At 43.3% G+C, this 25,331-nt stretch overlaps 1 protein-coding gene across 2 annotated transcripts in view; it reads left to right on the top strand.

Moving 5' to 3' along the window:
* The window catches only part of LOC138799444 (cGMP-dependent protein kinase 2-like), a 119,780-nt gene that overhangs the window by 92,327 nt on the left and 2,122 nt on the right, over positions 1-25,331 (top strand). For both annotated transcript variants that reach the window (XM_069980616.1, XM_069980619.1), the window contains 2 exons: positions 11,239-11,301; positions 16,789-16,855. In XM_069980616.1, the coding sequence (XP_069836717.1) occupies positions 11,239-11,301; positions 16,789-16,855 (130 nt within the window). The remainder of the gene's footprint in view (positions 1-11,238; positions 11,302-16,788; positions 16,856-25,331) is intronic.

Genomic DNA, 25,331 nt, shown 5'->3' with positions numbered 1-25,331 from the left:
AAAGTGCCGATTTGCGTCTTTTTTTAAGCAAAAATGGCGGATTTGCGAATAAAATATTCGCAAATCGGCACTTTCCGCCGAGTACGCCAGGGGGCGGAAAGGGGGCGGAAAAGGGGCGGAGAGTGGGCGGAACGGAGGGCGCGGACTCAGAGTCCGCGCGATTTATCATCCGTTCCGCCAAAATGTACGCCGAAAACCTACTCCAGTCCTCAGCTGGCGTAGGTTTTCGGCGGTGCGCAACGGCGCGCACGGGATTTATGTAGAGGCAGTCCGCCTCTACATAAATCTCCGTAGCGCCGGAGCTGCGGGGGCATTTTTACGTCCGGCGTAAAAAACGCCGGACTTAATAAATGCCTCCCTATAGCTGGTGGGTGGGTGAAACCCATAGGAAATATATAAATAATGGATAGTGATAAATAATGAGAAAAGCCAATTTGATTTGTAAATTCTTTGGACTGATATGCAAATTTCAAGCCAAGCCCCCTTTTTGGGAATAAAACCTCAGAACATGAAGCAGTTTCCTAAACAGTATACAGGAATAGTGAATGACGCTTGAGAGGACAGAAACAGAGAGAATTTGCAACATTAAATCCCCCAGTATGTAGGTTTTTTTTGCAGGAAGGAGGCAGAAAATGAATAAAACATAAATGTAAATGTTTGACAAGGGTACAATGAAAGTATAAACTGACTTTGTTGACAAATTTGTGTAGAATTACCATGTCAAACTATAATCTACTCATCTGCATTACACACATATATTATGGTGGTGCATTAGGAAAAATAATTGAATAGTTTTGTACTGAGAAAAGTAATTGAACCCGATATTAAGTGTTATAGGAAAGGATGTTATTATGCTGTTCTCCCCTGCTGAGACATAGTATAACATTTATAACAAGACCATAAAGGCACAGCACAGATTAAACTAGGCACATTAGATGAGGAAATTCCAGCCATATGAGCATAGAGCATTTATGGAATAGGTGCAGATAAGTACAGTACACAATAAATGCATGTATGTCCACATGCATGTATGGTCATAGCCTGTATCCATGTTTTCTTGGACTCCCTAAGGCTGTAGCCAACTTCTGTATCGATCAGACGATCAGACTTGAACCTGCTCAAGTTGTGCTCATCTCTAGTAAAGGTGCAATCTGTGCCAATACAGCTTCTTGCACAGACAATCACAAGTTCAGGGATGTGGATATAAATGGTTGCGACAAAAAAAAAAAGTAGTTGCACAGGGCACAAAATTCTTTTTTTATTTTCAGTTTTCTTTAAAAATTAAGATGTCTGCTTTTATTTTTCATCAGTTTTCCTCTCTGCTACTATATTTAACTGTCTGGTAATTTTGTAGCCATACTTAAAAGGGGTTGTCAACCATTTAACATTTTTAATATACTGCTGCTGGTACAACAATAATCATGTGATCCTTACCTGTCAACACTCACTCAGTTTCCTCTTGCCAGTGCCCCCAGCTAACTGCCCCTTTACTTCCCAGATAACTGGCCACAGGGCTGTTCCGTCTCAGTGAGTGGCTGAGCACACTGTTTCTTCAGAGATTAGTTCATTTCGGAAGTGGAGGCTCTGCAGTCAGTGGGGGACACCAGCGACACTGCAACAGATCACCTGGGGGGGACCGAGCGTTAGGCACCAGCAGTAATATGTTAAAAAATGCAGAACGCCAGACAACCTCCTTAAGGGTCCATTTACACAGAAAGATTATCTGACAGATTATCTGCCAAAGATTTGAAGCCAAAGCCAGGAATGGATTTGAAAAGAGGAGAAATCTCAGGCTTTTCTTTATGACCTGTTTCCTGTTTATAGTCTGTTTCTGGCTTTGGCTTCAAATCTTTGGGAGATAATCTATTAGATAATTTTTCTGTGTAAATGGACCCTATTCCTTTGTTTACACGGAGCGATTATCAGGCGAATTCGAACGATAATCGTACGTGTAAATGCGGCGAACGATCGGAAAATCGTTCATTTTGATCTTTTAACAGGTTCTTAAATCGTCGTGCACAAAAAATTTGCCGATCGTTCACTGATTTTCCCTATGTGTGAGATAGGCCTAAGCGATCTCAAAACGAATTTTCTGTACGATATATCGTACCGTCTAAACGCTGATCGTTATTAAAAAAAAATCGTTACTTCAAAATCGTTAATCGTACGATTGGGCGAATTATCGCTCCGTGTAAACCCAGCATTAGGTTCCCGTATTGTAGGAGGCATTCATGAAATCCCTGCTTTGGAAATCAAAGGAGCATGCTGCTCTCCATTACAAAACTTCACTTATTATTAAACATGATTATGAGGATTTTGTCTACTCTGAATTTGATGAGTAACCAGTGCAGTGACTTATGCTGGGTTTACACGGAGCGATAATTCGCCCGATCGTACGATTAACGATTTTGAAGTAACGATTTTTTTTATAACGATCAGCGTTTAGACGGTACGATATATCGTACAGAAAATTCGTTTTGCGATCGTTTTGCGATCGCTTAAGCCTATCTCACACATAGGGAAAATCAGTGAATGACTGTTTACACGGAACGATCAGCAAATTTTTTGCGAACGGCGATTTAAGAACCGATTTTCCGATCGTTCGCCTCGTTTACACGTACGATTATCGTTCGAATTCGATCGTTATCGCGAAAATTCGCCCGATAATCGCTCCGTGTAAACCCAGCATTACACAGCCACGTAGACATATCCACAGCTTACTTTAGAAAAACAACATATACCATACCATACATTCAATTTATACCAATATTTGCTTTAGATGCATTGCATACAAAATGCAGACATTGCAGACAAAATGAGCACACGGGGGGAATGTATCATAGTAGGTGTAATTGTGTTTGTGTGTATATGTGATCTTTGCATTTAGGAGCTGGTTTTTGGTTGTTTTTTTTGTGCACCACATGTATCAAAACGATGCGCTGACCTTCATAAGTACATACCCATTTGTGTGGTCCAGACTGGAGTTGCGTCAGCATTAGCGACTATTCAACAAAAATCTCTATTAATAAATGTGCTGTGAGCTCTAAACTAGACATATTAGTCACGCTTAACTGACAATAGATGTGAAGAGGTAGAAAGTGTAAAAAAGCGCAAATAGAGTAATTGCACAAATTTTTTTTTACTTTTTTTTTAAACAAAACCACAAACGTACAGCAATGATAAAATCCCCTCAAGCAAAATATGGAAAGATGCTAGCAGTTTTCTTTCATGTTATATATTTTGAATATTGTGCTTATAGTGTGTGTGTGTGTGTGTGTGTGTGTGTATTTTTTTTATAACATTCTTAATGTGTTTGAAAACATTCAATAGAAAAATAGTTCAATTCCCTTCTCTGGGGGCAAAGTACAAGGAATACTCCTGACGACAAAGGAACTCTAGAGACATCAGCCAGCATTTTTATCCATTAGTAATATAGTCTTGTGAACACGGGTGAGCCAGCACTCAACAATGTTTTATGTTCAAAACAACCATTAAAACCCAATGCAGGCTGCTGTATAAAAGCTTCTCTATAAAAGAGATTTTATTCTCAAACCCTTTAAAAAGAACAAAGTTTTTCATTCTTTTATTTGTTTTGTGCTTTTTTGGCCTTTAAGCATAGAGCATTAACCCTTCGTGTTCTGTTGTTTGCTCTGTATGTGGACTACAACAACAAGGTATTTTGTAGCTATTGTAAAAGCAAGGCTTCCAGTCAGCTGTTCGAAATGCTAAAATGCATAAGACCAGGCAAAGACATATGGGTGTTTGAAACATTTATTTAAAATATATTGCATCTTACAGTATTTAAGTAAAGGAGTTCGCCACTTTATAGTAAAATAGTTCAGTTTACAATATTAATAAGTGTACTCACTGTATATACTGACAGCTGCTCCCTGTGTACCCCATAGAGCTAAAATAACACTCCCATCCTCCAGGCTGTACTGTCCTGCTCTGTGACAAGTCTGTCCAAAAAATGGCTGAAATAGAGGAGCATGTGACCATTCCCTGCCCCCTGTGTCCTCCATAGACATATACAGGCTCAGTGGTGGACATGGGGGACGGGGCATGGTCACATGCTCCTCCATGTCGGACATTTTATGTGAGTACAGTTACTAATACTGTATACTGAACTAGTTTACTATAAAGTGACCAACCCCGTTAAGGGCTACTTGAAAAACATGGATACAACCATAGGCTGTATCCATATTGTTCAGATGGCCCTAGGGCTTAATCCAACTTCTCCAGACTTGGCAATTTAAAGTGTCACTGTCGTGAAATTTTTTTTTTGCAGAAATCAATAGTCCAGGCGATTTTAAGAAACTTTGTAATTGGGTTTATTATCCGAAAAATGCATTTTTATCATGAAAAAGCAGTTTGAAGCTCTCCCCCCTGTCTTCATTGTTCTCCTATGGAGAGAGCTAAAGAAAAGACCAAAACAGGACAACAAAGAGTTAATCTACAAATCCCTCACGGGATATCTCCTGTGACAGTCACCAGTGACCTGTCTGAGCTCGGATTACAGCTGTCACCCAGCTCCGCGCCTGTAATCCTCTGTTATCTGCTTTCTGCTGCCGGCTAACTCCCTCCTTCCTCCTCCCCCCTCCCCTCTCCCTAGAGCAGACAGGGGACGTCTCCTGCAACAAGTCACAATTTTCAGATTTTTTGGAGTGGATGAAAAAGAGGAAGGAGGGGGGGACCTGGGAAAAGGCTTTTTACATGCAGATAATGGCAGATTTGGCTAATAAACCCAATTACAAAGTTTCTTAAAATCGCCTGGACTATTGATTTCTGCAAAAAAAAATAAAAAATACGACAGTGACTCTTTAAATTTTGAGTGATTTGGTTTGTGCAAATCCGTATTTACTGTAAGTTTGCTCTGATGGGCTAACCTGCATTTCCCATGCTGACCAGAGAGCCAGTGACAACAATGCCCTTTTGCTGGCTCGCTAGGTGCGCTTGGTTGGAACAGTTATGGTAGCTACTCGCCACTGCATACCAGGAATGTTTCCAACACATTAACAGTCAACCAAGAAGTGACTGCTTTGCCATCCTACCCCTTAACACATGGATCTCCAAACTGCGGCCCTCCAGCTGTTGCAAAACCACAATTCCTATCATACCCGGACAGGTAAAGCTACAGGCAGGAAATGTAGTATAGCAACAGATGGAGGGCCACAGTTTGGAAACCCATGCCTTATCAGGTGCTATTGTATGGAGATCACCATTGTATTCACTGTCAGTGGATTTAGTGCCATGGTTGATTGATGCAGTAAGTTAATGTTATGTAACTTTTTTTTTTTTTGTAATTGTGATAAAAATAAGAAAATAGACCTCAATAATAGTTATAGAAATTTCTAGAGACCAGGAAGATACAGTAGGGCAAGGAAGAGACTGGGAAAAAATAACACAGAACTGCAGAAGGGAATGAACTTGTAATCTGTCTTCTAAGACCGTCAATAAATAGATTAAACTTCAGGGAGGAATTAAAAAGAGCCTGAATGGACATGTTATAGTGTATGCCAATAAAATTCAAGTAAATGCACTTTAGATGTGTTCTGAAAATCAAAAAGGGAATGAATATATATAATAATATAAGAACAGGACATCCTGAATATCACGGTAAGAGCAAATGTTTTGAGGAGGAATGCCAGGACACATTCACTTAGAAGGTTCACTTCTAAACAAGTCTTGAGAATATATGAGCAAAGACCTTCACCGAGTGACAGAACAAAGGGACTTAAATCCTTAAAAGAGAATATGCCAGTTTATCTTAATTGTCGTCCTGGAGACATATAACCAGTAAGATGTGTGAAAGGTAAATCGAACACATAAAACAAATTTACAAAAAAAAGACCTTGAAAGAAAGAAAAGCCGTCTGCAAGTCAATCCTCCAGATTGTCCAAAGCAGCAGATTAAAGCATATCTATTGTTACATTTAATAAATTAGGTTTTTAGCACTACCGTATCGCCGCTGCCACTCTGAATCCAGCAGTGTCCTTCATTAGCGAATCCAATGCCCCATTCCCAAGAAATATCTGTCTTTGTGTATATTCTAAGGGTACTATTACACCAACAGATCTGACGAAAGATTATCTGCCAAAGATTTGAAGCCAAACCCAGGAGTGGATTTGAAAAGAGGAGAAATCCAGTCTTTCCTTTATGACCTGTTCTCTGATTATAGTCTGTTCCTGGGTTTGGCTTCAAATCTTTGGCTTCAAATCTGTCGTCAGATCTGTTGGTGTAATAGTACCCTTAGTAGCAAGTCTGGCGCATTGGAGGTGGGCCCAACACCCCCATAATAATGAGGCACGTTATCAATCGAAGAGGAAAGCTGCACAGTGGGAGCGAGCATACTCACAAAAAGGGATATTTCTCAGGAACAGGGTGGCAGATTTGTTAATAAAAGGCACCCTTATGGTCCTATTACACGGCTAAATAATATTTAGTAAAGGTCTGATCTGCCTATTACACAGGCCAATTTTTCGTCAGCAAGGGCTGCACAGACATTGTTAGCGATGTTCCTTGCATTTAGTGTAAAATACTAAATATTAACTCACCTTACCCCATTCCCGGGTGTCCTCGGAGACTTTCCGTGTTGTGTGAAGCTCTGCCGCTTCTCCGATCTTTGCAGTGACACGCCGTCGCCGCTTAGCCAATTACTGCCCAAGACAGGCCCCTTCCGGTGATTGGCTGATCGGCCGGCAGCCTGTCACTGCAAAGATTGGAGCAGAGCTACATACAGCGCGGAAAGCCTATAATCATCAGCCGTAGGCCATGCATCGATATTAGACGTAGCGATGTGCGGTCGGCGCTCGATGGTTTTAGGTCTAAACCTAAAGAAATGCAAAACAGCCTCGGTTGCGAGTCTCAAAACACGGGATAGCCAAATATCTCTAGCCTGTTGCCACGGGGTGCCTCCATGATAGGGAGAGCACCACACCACCCTGATAAATAGCCCCACTCGGTTGCGAGTATTGGAACATAAATAGGGAAACACCAGGGTGGCCACCCCGTGGCAACAGGCTAGAGATATCTGGCTATCCCGTGTTTTGAGACTCGCAACCGAGGCTCCACGGACTCCTGTTTTGCATATTTAAATATTTGGGGGCATCAGTGGAGACTCTTGATTGAGTACTTCATTGGAATTTTTTTCGCTGTTCTCCTTGAGTTCAGTGATAACTGTGTTTTGCTAAACCTAAAGAAACGATCAGCCGATGATTGTTTCATCGGCTGATTTTTCTCTTTATTACACGGAGCAATAATCGGCTGAATCGGGCTGATTCGGGCGATTATTGATCTGTGTAATAAGACCCTTAAAGTCAGCGTGTGGGGCCGATTAGGCAGTGCTAAAAACTTCATTTATTAAATGTGATGATAAGAGATGTGGGAACTTGCCAACATTTTAGGGTTGTTTTAACCCTTTGAGGTCTGAGTTTTGCAATTTCGTTTTTTCCTTCTCGTGTTTAAAAGGCCATAGCGCTTGTATTTTTTTCACATACAGACCCACATGGGCCTTTATTTTTTGCGCCACTAATTGTACTTTGCAATGACAGACTTAATTTTTGCATAAAATATGCTGTGAAACCAGAAATATTATATATGTGTGGTGCAATTGAAAATAAAACATTTCTTTTTATTTGGGGAAATTTTGTGTTTACGCTGTTTACTCTATGGTGTTATGATTACAAAGATATGCAACTTGCCTTACTTTTACTTTATCTGATGTTAAAACCTTTAAAAAAAACTAAATGTTCCTTAAAATTGCTCTATTACCATTCTTAGCCTGCGTTCACACTACGTATAGTTCAGTCAGTATATGTATATTTCAGTCAGTATATTTCAGTCAGTATTGCAACCAAAACCAGGAGTGGATTAAAAACACAGAAAGGCTCTGTTCACACAATGTTGAAATTGAGTGGATGGATCCTTTCTGTGTTTTTAATCCACTCCTGGTTTTGGTTGCAATACTGACTGAACTATACTGACTGAAATATACATAGTGTGAACGCAGCCTTATTGCGCTTTTATCCTTTAGTCTATCAGGCTGTGTAAGGTGTCATTAACCTTACTTGTGTATATGCAACTTTTTGATCACTTTTTATTACAATTTTTCTGGATTTAATGCAACCAAAATTTAACACTTTAGAATTTGATAATTTAATAGATCGGGTGATTACGCACGCGGCGATACCAAATATGTTTATTTTTTTATTTTTTTATTCTTATTTATTTAATGGGAAAAGGGGGGATTCAAACTTTTACTAGGGGAGGGGATTTTTTATTAAAATATACGCATTAATTAGAAGTCCCACTGGGAGACTTCTAACACAACTACACTGATCCCTCGTAGAGATCAGTGTAGTATACTTAATACTCTATCAATTAGATCAGTGTTGTATTGCTCTGGTCTGCTGCAGATGCATGGATTGTCGAGCTGGGATCAGCGTCAGTCCAACACTGAACCCCGGCCAGCTAGGAGGAAGGAATCTCCCCTCCGTGAAGTGATCACGAAGGGGAGATCCCGCCACTAGACACCAGGGATGCGCTGCGCAGGATGCTTAAATGTAGCTGTCATGTCTGACAGCTGCATTTAAATGTCCATATTAGTGGGTGTAGCGATCAGCTGCACCCGCTAATAGCTACAGATAATGCTGCGCGGGGGCTACAGATAGCAGTCGGGATTGCGGCGTGACACCTCTCTGACCCCCCCCATTGGCGCCATGACGTATGAGATACATCATGGGTCATTAAGGGGTTAAATCTGAATGATCTACATTTGAATCCGGACAGCCCAAGGACTACCTTGGGCTGCATCCACCTTCTCCAGGCAGCAAAATTCAAATATTGCCTTAAGGAATAGTTTCTTATATTCAAATAGTTTTTCCACTCTTTTGACAAATATGTGCATCGTCATGGAATGGGAGGGTATATTTTAAAGGGGTGATGCAGGCTTAGAAAAACATGGTTGCTTTCTACAGTATATAACACCTCTCCTGTCCTTATTTTGGGTGTGGTGTGGCAACTAAGTTATACAAAAGTGAATAGAACTTAATTGTCATACCACATACAACCTGAGGCAGAAGTGATGCTATTTTTTAAAGAAAGTAGCTGTGCTTTTGTAAACCTAGACAACTCTTTTAAAAACATACTTACCCCTCTGCCTGTTTCTGATTTTGCGCCATGCCAATCCATACTCAAAGTAGAAGTTTCCTGGTGACATAACTGTACTTTGTAAATAGAAGTGCTGCAGCCAATCACTGGCTTCAGCAGTCACACTTCACTGACATAAATGGGAAAGGTTTCTGGGTGTGTTCTGTGACCATTGAATAGGTCATTCCACATTAGGCTATTCTTCACGTTATTGCATCTAAAACATTCTATGACGACAACCATGCAAACCTATATTCATGTGGAGTGTAGCCCCAGAACTCCTAGTTGTGAAACATTGCCAAAATTGCTAACCACTTTTGCTTCTGAGAAGCACATGCAGGTACTGTAGCTGGGAAGGAGATCCCTGTTAGTCATCAGAGTGCTCAACTACACTCATAAGAGGCAAACTTCCACTCTAGAGTTTACAAACTATGAAAATCTATCATCTGCCACATTCTTTCAACTCGTCTCATTTAGTCTAAAATTGCTTAAACAATTTATCTGCTCATTTAATTCACAAAATCAGATGCATGGAAAGATGACACAACTTTGAAATGAGTCATCCCGCAGCATGTAATGAGCAATCAATGGGAACTGCTAAGTGAAAAGATATTTCATGGGAATTTATCCTCATGTTCAAGGAATGAAAGAACGCTGACACATTGTCATGACTTGTTTCATTCCTCGTACGCTCTAATGAGGACTGAATGGATACTTCAACTCCATTGTGAATTATTACCTCTGTGAAGGTTTTCTTTGCTTGTCAATGTGCCTTTCCCATAGCCAAAGGAAAGAGTCTAATGTCACATAGTCACTAAACCCAAGTAGAATAAAACACTATGTAAAGGAAAGTTTTTCATAAAATATTAGTGTTTTTTATCACTAGCTTGGTCAGATCTTTAGATGGGTCTATGCTGATAATATCTTGAGTTTGTGGGAACATATATGTTTGATTTACACTGATAATTATTATTATTCACTTTACCTGTCAGAGGTTTTAAAATTATTACTCTCTTCAAGGGGTGGGGTATAGTAATGATCAAATACACAACCAATTCTTGATGCTGATGTGTGGAAAGAAGAAGAGATGGCTGAAGAAAGAATCCAGTGGTTTTAAGATGGGCCATACTGTGGCAACTACACAACAGGGTAGGAGTATTTCCAGAACAGGAGGTCTGCTAGTATGTATTAGTTCATACCTACCAAATGTGGTCTAAGGAAGGACAACCATTGAGCTGATGACAGGGTCATGGGTCAGATGATCTGTTCTCACTTCTCTTGGAGCAAAAATGTCTCGTACATCCACATAACTGCTGCAGTTGGTTTAGTTTTAAACACGCCCTTTGAAGAACTTAGGCCTCATTCACATGTCCGTAGTGCGGCCTGTAATTACAGACTAAACTACATTTATGCATCCATAGTGGTCCACAATTCAAGGACCTCTGCATAGACTGATAGTGATTCATGCCGCAACTGCAGCATGGATAACGATTCTGTACACACATACGGACGTGTGAGCAGGGCAATTACAGGCAGACGAACGGATGTATTAATGCAGCTTTTTCAAAGCTGTGAAGCCAGATACTACAAGACACCTTCTAAAGGTCTTAGAAAGTCCATGCCTCCAGGGATCAGAGCAAATCAGTATGAGTGCAAGATAACTGCAAAGAATAAATAGCATCTGTACAAGTTATCATACAGTGCACTGTGTATTTACCAAGACTTCATACACTGACCATTCACCATAAATACAGCATTTCCTGCTAGATGTGCGAGATTCAATCATAGAACCACTAAACCTATAATCATGTGCAGGGCTATCTAGCAACTAACTGGCTAAACAGAAGAGATGGAGACAGAAATGGATAGAAAGGACACGACCCTATATAATTATGTTGTACATGTTCTGTGCTCATATAGAGGAACTGTTCATATAATTTGGTACAAGGTTTTACACATCTGCAATTCTAATACTATATATGCTGTGCATTATATACAGATGGGAAAATGACTAAATATTGTCTTACCATAGCATTCATGGATTAACATTTTATTGCCTAATGTCCAAAAACTTTGTTCCTATAATTAAAGGATCAACCCTGCAGAAAGACTCGGGAACCGAAAAAATGGCATCAGTGACATAAGAAAACATAAGTAAGTTTACAGTTATTCTGTATTGGTGTCATCATAATCCAATTGTGTCAGTCCTTGCAGTGTTACCCCAAATGAATAATGAAGGTAGTACGTTTCTGGGTGTATATGTAGTTGCTGCTCCAGAGTGGGAGACCTTAAAGGGGTTATCCAGTGCTACAAAAACATGGCCACTTTTGCACCACTCTTGTCTCCAGTTTGGGTGGGGTTTAAAATTCTGTTTCATTTAAGTAAATGGAGCTTAATTGCAAACCACACCTGAACTGGAGACAAGAGTGGGGCAAAATTGGTCATGTTTTTGTAGCGCTGGATAACCCCTTAATACTCAGTAGCTCTCCATTCTGGATCATAAAAATGGGTTCAATGTGTGAGACCTCCCCTATGTGACTTTCTGCTGTGACAATCATTATATAACAGGTTTTCATACAGTAGATGGTATTCACAAAAGACATATCCTCTAATGAGGATTGGTCTATATTTTTTCCAATATCTCGTGACTGCTTTATTAAGTTGTAGCACTGCCATAGTGAATGCATCTAAGTGAAAAAAAAGTTGCAGAAAAAGTCACAGTACCTGGTACTGACAAGACGTAGGTGTGCACCAGTTTGTGCAGCGTTTTATAAATTCACAAATGATAAATTGGGCACTAATCCCAGTTTATGCAAACTTTTGTGTGAATACTCAGAACACACAGATTAAAAAAGTTGCATCTAAAAAAATATTAACCCATCAAAAACTGGTGCATAAATAGAACTTAGACCAAAAGTGATTAAAAAAAACACTTATTTACATAAAAATAGGCGTAAAGCCCTTGATAAATTTCCCCCATAGATCGGCACTAGTTTGCCGTCTGACAATTTTCAGTTATTTCGAAACCACATTCCCTCTATGAAACATTGGAGGCTGTATGTATTACAGTATTCTGTAATATGAAATCCTTTCTTGTACTCAAAATAGACTTCAAAGAGTTCATCATTTAAAGCGAATGTGTACCACTTCACTACCTAAAAATTCTTTTTACATCACCTGGTCAGTGCCAGCACGTAAATCCTGGTGGCGAGGTCCGCTGCTCGGTTCCTGCCATCTGTGCCAGTTTCACTACATAGATCCAGATCCGTCTCTTGTAAAACCATGTTAATGCTTACCAGTTGTTCTATATTTATGTCCTTAACACAAAACTGGTAGGTTGTTAATGCATTTACGTAGAGATATAAATATGCAAAACAAGAGTCCGTGGAGCCTCAGTTACGAGTCTCGAAACACGGGATAGCCAGATATCTCTAGCCTGTTGCCAACGGGGTGCCTCCATGATGGGGAGAGCACCACACCACCCTGATAAATAACCCCTTAAGTCCCACTCGGTTGCGAGTATTGGAACATAGACAGGGAAACAACAGGGTGGCCCCTTTTGTCAATGTCTAACTCAAGGTGCGAGTATTGCGATCATGACAAGGGCTTGCAAAGGCAGGCTTCCACCCACAGACAGCCGTTTCGGGGTTTTTGCCCCTCGTCAGTGTGGGGTAGGATTCTGGCTAGTTGGGGCAATGAAAAATCAACCAACAAAACACAGTAATCACTGAACTCAAGGAGAACAGCGAAAAAATTTTTAATGAAGTACTCAATCAAGAGTCTCCACTGATGCCCCCAAAAATTTAAATATGCAAAACAAGAGTCCGTGGAGCCTCAGTTACGAGTCTCAAAACACGGGATAGCCAGATATCTCTAGCCTGTTGCCAACGGGGTGCCTCCATGATGGGGAGAGCACCACACCACCCTGATAAATAACCCCTTAAGTCCCACTCGGTTGCGAGTATTGGAACATAGACAGGGAAACAACAGGGTGGCCCCTTTTGTCAATGTCTAACTCAAGGTGCGAGTATTGCGATCATGACAAGGGCTTGCAAAGGCAGGCTTCCACCCACAGACAGCCGTTTCGGGGTTTTTGCCCCTCGTCAGTGTGGGGTAGGATTCTGGCTAGTTGGGGCAATGAAAAATCAACCAACAAAACACAGTAATCACTGAACTCAAGGAGAACAGCGAAAAAAATTTCAATGAAGTACTCAATCAAGAGTCTCCACTGATGCCCCCAAAAATTTAAATATGCAAAACAAGAGTCCGTGGAGCCTCAGTTACGAGTCTCAAAACACGGGATAGCCAGATATCTCTAGCCTGTTGCCAACGGGGTGCCTCCATGATGGGGAGAGCACCACACCACCCTGATAAATAACCCCTTAAGTCCCACTCGGTTGCGAGTATTGGAACATAGACAGGGAAACAACAGGGTGGCCCCTTTTGTCAATGTCTAACTCAAGGTGCGAGTATTGCGATCATGACAAGGGCTTGCAAAGGCAGGCTTCCACCCACAGACAGCCGTTTCGGGGTTTTTGCCCCTCGTCAGTGTGGGGTAGGATTCTGGCTAGTTGGGGCAATGAAAAATCAACCAACAAAACACAGTAATCACTGAACTCAAGGAGAACAGCGAAAAAAATTTCGACTAGCCAGAATCCTACCCCACACTGACGAGGGGCAAAAACCCCGAAACGGCTGTCTGTGGGTGGAAGCCTGCCTTTGCAAGCCCTTGTCATGATCGCAATACTCGCACCTTGAGTTAGACATTGACAAAAGGGGCCACCCTGTTGTTTCCCTGTCTATGTTCCAATACTCGCAACCGAGTGGGACTTAAGGGGTTATTTATCAGGGTGGTGTGGTGCTCTCCCCATCATGGAGGCACCCCGTTGGCAACAGGCTAGAGATATCTGGCTATCCCGTGTTTTGAGACTCGTAACTGAGGCTCCACGGACTCTTGTTTTGCATATTTAAATTTTTGGGGGCATCAGTGGAGACTCTTGATTGAGTACTTCATTAAAATTTTTTTCGCTGTTCTCCTTGAGTTCAGTGATTACTGTGTTTTGTTGGTTGATTTTTCATTGCCCCAACTAGCCAGAATCCTACCCCACACTGACGAGGGGCAAAAACCCCGAAACGGCTGTCTGTGGGTGGAAGCCTGCCTTTGCAAGCCCTTGTCATGATCGCAATACTCGCACCTTGAGTTAGACATTGACAAAAGGGGCCACCCTGTTGTTTCCCTGTCTATGTTCCAATACTCGCAACCGAGTGGGACTTAAGGAGTTATTTATCAGGGTGGTGTGGTGCTCTCCCCATCATGGAGGCACCCCGTTGGCAACAGGCTAGAGATATCTGGCTATCCCGTGTTTTGAGACTCGTAACTGAGGCTCCACGGACTCTTGTTTTGCATATTTAAATTTTTGGGGGCATCAGTGGAGACTCTTGATTGAGTACTTCATTAAAAAAAATTTTCGCTGTTCTCCTTGAGTTCAGTGATTACTGTGTTTTGTTGGTTGATTTTTCATTGCCCCAACTAGCCAGAATCCTACCCCACACTGACGAGGGGCAAAAACCCCGAAACGGCTGTCTGTGGGTGGAAGCCTGCCTTTGCAAGCCCTTGTCATGATCGCAATACTCGCACCTTGAGTTAGACATTGACAAAAGGGGCCACCCTGTTGTTTCCCTGTCTATGTTCCAATACTCGCAACCGAGTGGGACTTAAGGGGTTATTTATCAGGGTGGTGTGGTGCTCTCCCCATCATGGAGGCACCCCGTTGGCAACAGGCTAGAGATATCTGGCTATCCCGTGTTTTGAGACTCGTAACTGAGGCTCCACGGACTCTTGTTTTGCATATTTAAATTTTTGGGGGCATCAGTGGAGACTCTTGATTGAGTACTTCATTTGAATTTTTTTCGCTGTTCTCCTTGAGTTCAGTGATTACTGTGTTTTGTACGTAGAGATATATAAACAAATTTTATTCATCGCCAAGAAACAGAAATGATCGATATTATAACTGGCAAGATATAACAAAGCAGAACAATATTACCAGTAGGGAAATACAGCTAGGAGTGCCAATAGCCAAATGAGTCTAACCAGTTAGGGGCATGTACCTATACTGTCAACTTTAATAGGAATGCTCACAAATTTTAACACCCAGTTAGGATTCTTGTAGATGGCTTCAAACAAACACCAAGTGGCCTTTACAATGCCGTTACAGGCAAAATTTACAATGATTTTTAGAGCTCAGACCACCCTTCCTGCACAATGACTTTTGCACAGGTCACAGAGCATGCCTAGGAAACTCTAGTCTATTGTATCTGATGTCCATAGGTGTAAAGCAGAAAAGATGTTAAAAGCAGCTCAGGCAGGATAGTTGATAATTGTGTTGCAAAAGGAAATTCAAAAATATTACAGTCAGAAAATAGAACAGATTAGAAGAATGAACATGTTTCGGTATCTGGCAGTAATCAATAATATAAGTCGAGGCAATACATTCACTGTAATGTAAAGAAGATGATAAAATGTTATAAAGTGGAAAACTTCATGATGATGCATGAATCTCAGACAGAAAGCACTGCATATGGCATAAGATTAAAACATAAGTGGATATAAAATAAGAATTCGTAAGCTTTAAGAAAATTCACCTGGTAATTATTTCCCCAGCTTAATTTTCTAGTGAGATGAAACATATTAGACAGATAGTGAAATGTGCTGTAATTGGTCCCAGTAACAACATCAGGAATAAACTGGAACTGCCAGTATCTCCTGACATGACATAAATCAAGCAAATGGGTTTTGTAAGGACTCAGCTTTATTAAAGTTTTCTCCATTAGAGATCTAAGTAATCCATGTAGTCTTCCCTATTCTACCAGTCACGCATTTCTGTCTTCTAGCAAGTGACAAGAAACTGACTAATAAACTTGGAAGGCAACAAACCACTAGTTTCAGCATCTCTGCAGTACTCCTGCTTTCTGCGCACAGTAGTGTCAGCTATTTACTAGATTCAGTCTAAGGCTGGGTTCACACTGCGTTTTTTGCAATCCGTTTTTTTCATCCGTTTTTTGCAATCAATATGTTTTGGTAAATTCAGTATACTAAAGACCAGCATTTTACATACCACTGACCTTTCATGCAGGCTGTCCACGTGCCTTAGAGTGAAATCTAGCTGGCACCGATTTAAGCTATAACCTACACCAGTTTGCTCCTTAGAAAGTGGCACAGATGGAGTAAAAATGCAAAAAGTCCTAAATGTTTGTTTACACTTAGGGTTTGCACAAAAATATGCAACTGTTTGACCAGAACGCAGGCACAGATATCTCATAAATTCCCCAAAATGTCTTTAATGTTTTATAGTAGTTTAGTAGTGACATTAGGTATTTCTAGAGCGTACAGTATGCACAGTATGAAAATGACCCCTACTCGAAAGGGAGAGAAAGTCTCACTATAATAAGCCTATGCAGTTTTATGGTAACAGGCAAAAAATCCCATATTGTTTGTCAACTCTATCTGTTCCTTATTTCTTGATTACAAAAGGGGACACACGCATGGTAATATGAATAAGGATGAGCCTAATGAAGTGAAAAGCGACTGCAATTTTTTTGTCAGTACATAGGTAATAGCATTAATGTCATTATCACTTACAGATGGTTCCAGGGATTCAACTGGGAAGGACTGCGTAATCGTAAACTTCTTTCTCCACTGAAAAGAGAGGTGGGTCCTGTATTTGATGAATTCTGTAGATGATAGTCTAATGCAGTGCTTCCCAACCTTTTCCACCTCGGGGCACCCCTTGGAGAAAAAAAAATTTCCTCAGGGCATCCCTACTAAATAATGTTCTACAAAATAAGAAAACTGTCATACAGTGACTCACAGGTGACGTCTTCTTTGATCTGAGACGTCACTTTCCCTTTTCCTCTCCATCCAGTCCAGTCCTCCATGATGATTTCTTCCAGATACGTTTCATCCCCTCAGAACCTGCGAGACAAACAATTTAGGCTCCGCACATTTCTAGCAACTTCCTTTCCTTTCTCCCTCCTGTAGGCTCCCATAGTAACTGCGCTGTGTGGTGTTATGTGCAGTAAAGCGACTAGGTATGTGGGATGCCCCCTGAATGTAGGATCCCCCGCTGTGCCCCCATGAACTAATAATGCCCCCAGAGGTGACTCCATGAACTAATAATGCCCCCAGAGGTGCCCCCATGAGCTAATATTGCCCCCAGAGGTGCCCCCATGAACTAATAATTCCCCCAGAGGTGCCCCCAAATACTAATAATTCCCCAGAGGTGCCCCCATGAGCTAATAATGCCCCCAGAGGTGCCCCCATGAGCTAATAATGCCCCAAGAGGTGCCCCCATATACTAATAATGCCCCCAGAGGTGCCCCCATATACTAATAATGCCCCCAGAGGTGCCCCTATATACTAATAATGCCCCCAGAGGTGCCCCCATATACTTATAATGCCCCAAGAGGTGCTCCCCATGAACTAATAATGCCCCCAGAGGTTCCCCCATGAACTAATAATGCCCCCAGAGGTGCCCCCCATGAACTAATAATGCCCCCAGAGGTGCCCCCATATACTAATAATGCCCCCAGAGGTGCCCCCATGAGCTAATAATGCCCCGAGAGGTGCCCCCCATGAGCTAAAGGGAGAGAAAGTGCCCCCATGAACTAATAATGCCCCCAGAGATGCCCCCCCATGAACTAATAATGCCCCCAGAGGTACCCCCCATGAACTAATAATGCCCCCAGAGGTGCCCCATATACTAATAATGCCCCCAGAGGTGCCCCCATATACTAATAATGCCCCCAGAGGTGCCCCGATGAGCTAATAATGCCCCCAGAGGTGCCCCCATATACTAATAATGCCCCCAGAGGTGCCCCCATATACTTATAATGCCCCAAGAGGTGCCCCCATGAACTAATAATGCCCCCAGAGGTGCCCCCATGAGCTAATAATGCCCCCAGAGGTTCCCCCATGAACTAATAATGCCCACAGAGGTGCCCCCATGAACTAATAATGCCCCCAGAGGTGCCCCCATGAACTAATAATGCCCTCAGAGGTGCCCCCATGAGCTAATAATGACCCCAGAGGTTCCCCCATGAGCTAATAATGCCTCCAGAGGTGCCCCCATGAACTAATAATGCCCCCAGAGGTGCCCCCATATACTAATAATGCCCCCAGAGGTGCCCCCATGAGCTAATAATGCCCCCAGAGGTGCCCCCATATACTAATAATGCCCCCAGAGGTGCCCCATGAACTAATAATGCCCCCAGAGGTGCCCCCATGAGCTAATAATGCCCCCAGAGGTTCCCCCATGAGCTAATAATGCCCCCAGAGGTGCCCCCATATACTAATAATGCCCCCAGAGGTGCCCCCATATACTAATAATGCCCCCAGAGGTGCCCCATATGAACTAATAATGCCCCCAGAGGTGCCCCCATATACTAATAATGCCCCTCGAGGTGCCCCCATATACTAATAATGCCCCCAGGTGCCCCCATGAACTAATAATGCCCCCAGAGGTGCCCCCATATACTAATAATGCCCCCAAAGGTGCCCCCATGAACTAATAAAGCCCCCAGAGGTGCCCCCATGTACTAATAATGCCCCCAGAGGTGCCTCCATGAACTAATAATGCCCCCTGCTCTGCCCCTAAAAAAAAAAACATCCTACTCAGGTGCCCCCATATAGGTGCCCCCATTAACTAATAGTGCCCCTCGAGGTGCCCCCATATACTAATAATGCCCCCAGAGGTGCCCCCATATACTAATAATGCCCCCAGAGGTGCCCCATATGAACTAATAATTCCCCCAGAGGTGCCCCCATATACTAATAATGCCCCCAGAGGTGCCCCCATGAACTAATAATGCCCCCTGCTCTGCCCCTAAAAAAAAAACATCCTACTCACCTAATCCGCGCTGTGTGGCTGCAGGCAGAAGCTCTCCTCCTCCTCTTCTGGCTCCATCTTGCGAGCCGTGGGGACGGGACTTCCGGCAGGTGTGATGACGTCACAACATCACGCCTGCCAGAGAGGTCACGTCCCGGCCTCCCATAGGCTGCTGGTATGAAGTGCCGGCAGCCTATGGGAGTGAATGTAGGAGCAGGATGCCGACACTTCCTGCTCCTACATTATGCTCACTTTAATGTTCCGCCCGCTCACAGTGTGGGAGGAACATCAAAGTGATCTGTGCATCCCGAGAAGCTGCTGCCGCGGATGCCTAAAGTGACAGCGCACATTTCCCACCGGTAAGGTTCTCCCGGCACACCAGTGTGCCGCGGCACCCCTGTTGGGAAACGCTAGTCTAATGTTTAATCAATACAGAAATAAAAGGGTTATATGAGATTTTATGAGGTTTTATTTTTTCACCTACGGGACTGTATGGGGTGTCATTTTTTCCGCCATGATCTCTTGTTTTTATTAATACCATATTTATTAATATCGGACGTTTTGATCACTTTTTATTAATTTATTTTATATATAATGTAACATCAAATCCGTAATCCGCTCACTTTTTTCCTTCTTTTCGTGTACGCCGTTTGCAATGACGCTTGTTATATTTTAATAGTTCGGACAATTACGCATGCTACGGTATATTATTTGTTTATTTATTTATTTATTTGTATATGTTTTATTTATATAATGGGAAAGGGGGGGTGATTTAAACTTTTATTGGGGGAGGGGCTTTGGGGTAGTGTATTGGTGTTTTTGACCTTTTTTTTTTTTTTTTTTTTTTTTTTTACACATTTGAAGTCCCTTTCGGGGTCTTCTACATACATAAGTTATATTTCTTCACTGATCATTGCTAGCATAGATCAGTGAGATAGGCGATCTGCTCATTGAGCCTGCCTGTGAAGGCTCAGTGAGCAGATCGCCGATCAGACCGCACGGAGGAAGGTAAGAGACCTCCGGCGGTCCGATACAGCGATCAGGACCCCCGCAGTCACACTGCGGGGTTCCTGATCGGTAAGTGACAGGGGACTCCGGCGTTTACGGAGTTAATGACATGCTGCAGCCTGTCATTAACAGTGAGGTGCTGGCTGCTCACTGCAGCCGGCCCCCACCTGCTATGAAGCGCGCTCCACAGCAGGAGAAACACCCATGACGTACAGTTACGTCCAGGGTCGTCTGGTGACAGACTTCCATGGCGTAACTGTAGGTCCAGGGTCGTCTAAGGGTTAGAGGGAACCAATCAGCCCAATTTTTGTAAAACCACAATTACATAAATTACAGCACTACAACTGCAACGTTTGAACATATTTTTTTCTAAACTTAAAGGCTTTTCAGGGGAGCTTACCTTTCTCACTTCTGCACCACTGCTAGTATTATACAGCTTTGCTCCCTGCGGTGCAGTGTAGGGAGGAGAGCTGCACAATACCAGCAATGGAACAAGAACAAGAGTAAGGGACCTATTACACGGAGCGATTTTAACGATTAACGATTAACGACTAACTATAAACGATCACAAACTAGATTGTTTATCGTTAACCTGAAATCGTTCACCATATTACACAGAACAATAACTGTTAGATACAATCTTTATTACGATCGTTATTGCTATTGGTTATTCCTTCTGATCTCAGGAAAACAATGGGCAATGTGCTATTACACTGAATGATTAGTTAAAAAATGGGGAACTTGGGCGAACGAACAGGGAATAATAGCGAACGATTAGCAAACGATCGTTGCCTGCAATTACACAGAACGATTATCGTTTAAATTCTAACAATATAGCAATTTTTCACACGATAATCGTCCCGTGTAATAGGGCCCTAAGTATATGCTCTTTATTTTAGTTTGACCCTACCTTGGCATATAAGCAAAAAAAAAAAAAAAAAAAACTGCCAGGACAACCCCTTTAAATTCATCCCCTATAAAGCTAAAAAAAAAAAAAAAAAAGCTGATATGAAATTAAATTTGCACAATAGTTTATTTAATTTTACTTATGCATTTAGATAAAAAATAAATTGTTTTATTGATGCCTCAGTCCTGACCTCTGTGTTCTAAGTGGTGCAATTAGATTACATTGTTTCTGAATGAGCAGACATTGCAGCCTGCACTGATGCATCACTCTATTGCCCTTGTATTGCTAGTCTAATGAGGGACATTTCTCCACAGTTATTTGGTGATGGTGCTTGCCAGGATTTGTCTTGGATTTTTCTTACATTATTTCTCTTATACATAAAAAGCTAATTCTCCTGCTTTATTCTTTCTCTCTCTCTAATGCTGCTAAATGTTTTTTGATGAGGGGAAAAACCTCAAAAACATTTTCTCCCGCTACTACTAGTATTTACACATCAACCCCCATAGCATGGACCAGGGGCGTAGCTAAAGGCTGATGGGCCCTGGTGCAAAATTTTAGCTTGGGCCCCCCCCCCCCCCCCATCTCACCCGATCAGGCAAAGTTATATCTAACGTTATATCCAATTACTCTAATGTGCCACCATGTTCTAATGCCCTGTCACTGCCTCCACCTCATGTGCTGCACTACTGCCCCCTATAATTAATGGACTGTACTGTGTCATTGTCTAATCATTGTATTCCAATCTTTGACTCTACAAAATAAGAAAACTGTCAGTGACTCACAGGTGACGTCTTCTTTGATCTGAGGCGTCCCTTTCCCTTTTCCTCTCCATCCAGTCCAGACCTCCATGATGATTTCTTCCAGCTACTTTTCATCTCTTCAGAACCTGTGAGACAAACAATTTAGGCTCCGCACATTTCTTTCCTTTCCCCCTCCTGTAGGCTCCCAAAGTAACTGCGCTGTTTGGTGTTATGTGCAGTAAAGCGACTAGAAATGTGGGATGCCCCCTGTATGTAGGATCCCCTGCTGTGCCCCCTGTATGTAGGATCCCCTGCTGTGATGAACTAATAATGCTCCCAGAGGTGCCCCCGTGAACTAATAATGCCCCCAGAGGTGGCCCCCATATACTAATAATGCCCCCATAGGTGCCCCCATGAACTAATAATGCCCCCAGAGGTTTCCCCATGAGCTAATAATGCCCCCATAGGTGCCCCCATGAACTAATAATGCCCCCAGAGGTGCCCCCCATGAACTAATAATGCCCCCAGAGGTTTTCCCATGAGCTAATAATGCCCCCATAGGTGCCCCCATGAACTAATAATGCCCCCAGAGGTTTCCCCCATGAACTAATAATGCCCCCAGAGGTTTTCCCATGAGCTAATAATGCCCCCATAGGTGCCCCCATGAACTAATAATGCCCCCAGAGGTTTCCCCATGAGCTAATAATGCCCCCAGAGGTGCCCCCATGAACTAATAATGCCCCCAGAGGTTCCCCCCATGAACTAATAATGCCCCCAGAGGTTTCCCCATGAGCTAATAATGCCCCCATACAGTAGGTGCCGCCATGAACTAATAATGCCCCCAGAGGTGCCCCCATGAACTAATAATGCCCCCAGAGGTGCCCCATGAGCTAATAATGTCCCCAGAGGTGCCCCCATGAGCTAATAATGCCCCTAGAGGTGCCCCCATGAACTAATAATGCCCCCAGAGGTGCCCCCATGAGCTAATAATGCCCCCATAGGTGCCCCCATGAACTAATAATGCCCCCAGAGGTTTTCCCATGAGCTAATAATGCCCCCATAGGTGCCCCCATGAACTAATAATGCCCCCAGAGGTTTCCCCCATGAACTAATAATGCCCCCAGAGGTTTTCCCATGAGCTAATAATGCCCCCATAGGTGCCCCCATGAACTAATAATGCCCCCAGAGGTTTCCCCATGAGCTAATAATGCCCCCAGAGGTGCCCCCATGAACTAATAATGCCCCCAGAGGTTCCCCCCATGAACTAATAATGCCCCCAGAGGTTTCCCCATGAGCTAATAATGCCCCCATACAGTAGGTGCCGCCATGAACTAATAATGCCCCCAGAGGTGCCCCCATGAACTAATAATGCCCCCAGAGGTGCCCCATGAGCTAATAATGTCCCCAGAGGTGCCCCCATGAGCTAATAATGCCCCTAGAGGTGCCCCCATGAACTAATAATGCCCCCAGAGGTGCCCCCATGAGCTAATAATGCCCCCATAGGTGCCCCCATGAACTAATAATGCCCCCAGAGGTTTCCCCATGAACTAATAATGCCCCCAGAGGTGCCCCCATATACTAATATTGCCCCCAGAGGTGGCCCCCATGAACTAATAATTCCCCCAGAGGTGCCCCCATATACTAATAATGCCCCCAGAGGTGGCCCCCATGAACTAATAATGCCCCCAGAGGTGCCCCCATGAACTAATAATGCCCCCAGAGGTGCCCCCATGAACTAATAATGCCCCCAGAGGTGCCCCATGAGCTAATAATGCCCCCAGAGGTGCCCCATGAACTAATAATGCCCCCAGAGGTGCCTCCATGAACTAATAATGCCCCCAGAGGTGCCCCCATATACTAATAATGCCCCCAGAGGTGCCCCCATATACTAATAATGCCCCCAGAGGTGCCCCCATCAACTAATAATGCCCCCAGAGGTGGCCCCCATATACTAATAATGCGCCCAGAGGTGCCCCATGAGCTAATAATGCCCCAGAGGTGCCCCCCATGAACTAATAATGCCCTTAGAGGTGCCCCCATGAACTAATAATGCCCCCAGAGGTGCCCCATGAGCTAATAATGCCCCCAGAGGTGCTTCCCATGAACTAATAATGCCCCCAGAGGTGCCCCCATGAACTAATAATGCCCCCAGAGGTGCCCCCATGAGCTAATAATGCCCCCAGAGGTGCCCCATGAACTAATAATGCCCCCAGAGGTGCCCCCATGAACTAATAATGCCCCCAGAGGTGCCCCCATATACTAATAATGCCCCCAGAGGTGCCCCCATATACTAATAATGCCCCCAGAGGTGCCCCCATCAACTAATAATGCCCCCAGAGGTGGCCCCCATATACTAATAATGCGCCCAGAGGTGCCCCATGAGCTAATAATGCCCCAGAGGTGCCCCCCATGAACTAATAATGCCCCCAGAGGTGCCCCCATGAACTAATAATGCCCCCAGAGGTGCCCCATGAGCTAATAATGCCCCCAGAGGTGCTTCCCATGAACTAATAATGCCCCCAGAGGTTCCCCCATATACTAATAATGCCCCCAGAGGTGCCCCCATGAGATAATAATGCCGCCAGAGGTGCCCCCATATACTAATAATGCCCCCAGAGGTGCCCCTAAAAAAACAAACATTGTACTCACCTAATCCGCGCTGTGTGGCTGCAGGCAGCAGCTCTTCCTCCTCTTCAGGCTCCATCTTGCAAGCCGCTCACAGTGCGGGCGGAACATCAAAGCGATCTGTGCATCCCTAGCGTAGGGGCCCGGTCGCCATGGCGACCGCTGCAACCCCTATAGCTACGCCACTGGCATGGACAAAACTTACATTTCTCATGTTTCATCCTGTTTAGTGTATCATTGAGCTTAATTTACTACAAAGTCTATTATATTTATAAACCCTATTTACAACCAGCAAACATCCATATACTGTACGTCAGCCGTCGTGAAGTGGTGTATAGAGCAGGCTCAGGAGCTGCACCCACTGTACACATGGCTGTTGCCAGCAGTTATCTCTGCAGGTGAACCCTTCCAATATTGACCAATTATTACAATGATGCCCAAAAAGACACAAAAAATACAACAGCTTACCGCTAATGGCAAGACATAAACCCAATACATACAGCATATGAAAATCGCTAAAAGCAGCCACCCCAACTGCTTAAGAAAATCTCCATAAAAATAATAGGCTTTTGGCATTACAATGTAGACACTTTTCCATAATCCCTCTTGCTTGCATGTGAAGTGAAAACCAACTGTCAGTACTTATGAGACAAATCATGTGAGGATTGAACTCAGCATGTGCGACACAAAAAAAATGGATGCCGTAACCAAGGGCAACATAATAAAACAGCACTTGGGGGGGATTAGTGAGTCTACTCCTTTCAAATGATACCTTTTAAGAAATGCTTGTACATTGGAAATCCGTTTCATTGTGCATAATAGGGCAGATTTGCCCCTTAGAATCACGTACGCCAGCTGTATCCCCTGCTCACCTGATGGGTGGACAGGGGCAGTGAGGCAAGGCAGGGAGGAGCCGTGGCCTCCTACCGCCCCCTTATTTGTGACACCACCCGTTTAAAGGGAATATGTCACTAGGTTTTTTGCTGTCTTAAAGGAGGGAAGCATAAACTAGTGGCAGAA

This window comes from Dendropsophus ebraccatus, chromosome 8, assembly GCF_027789765.1.
Source record: "Dendropsophus ebraccatus isolate aDenEbr1 chromosome 8, aDenEbr1.pat, whole genome shotgun sequence".
In the NCBI taxonomy this organism is placed as follows: Eukaryota; Metazoa; Chordata; class Amphibia; order Anura; family Hylidae; genus Dendropsophus; species Dendropsophus ebraccatus.
Note: the sequence above shows the minus strand (reverse complement) of the source record. Positions and strands in the feature narration are given on the sequence as shown.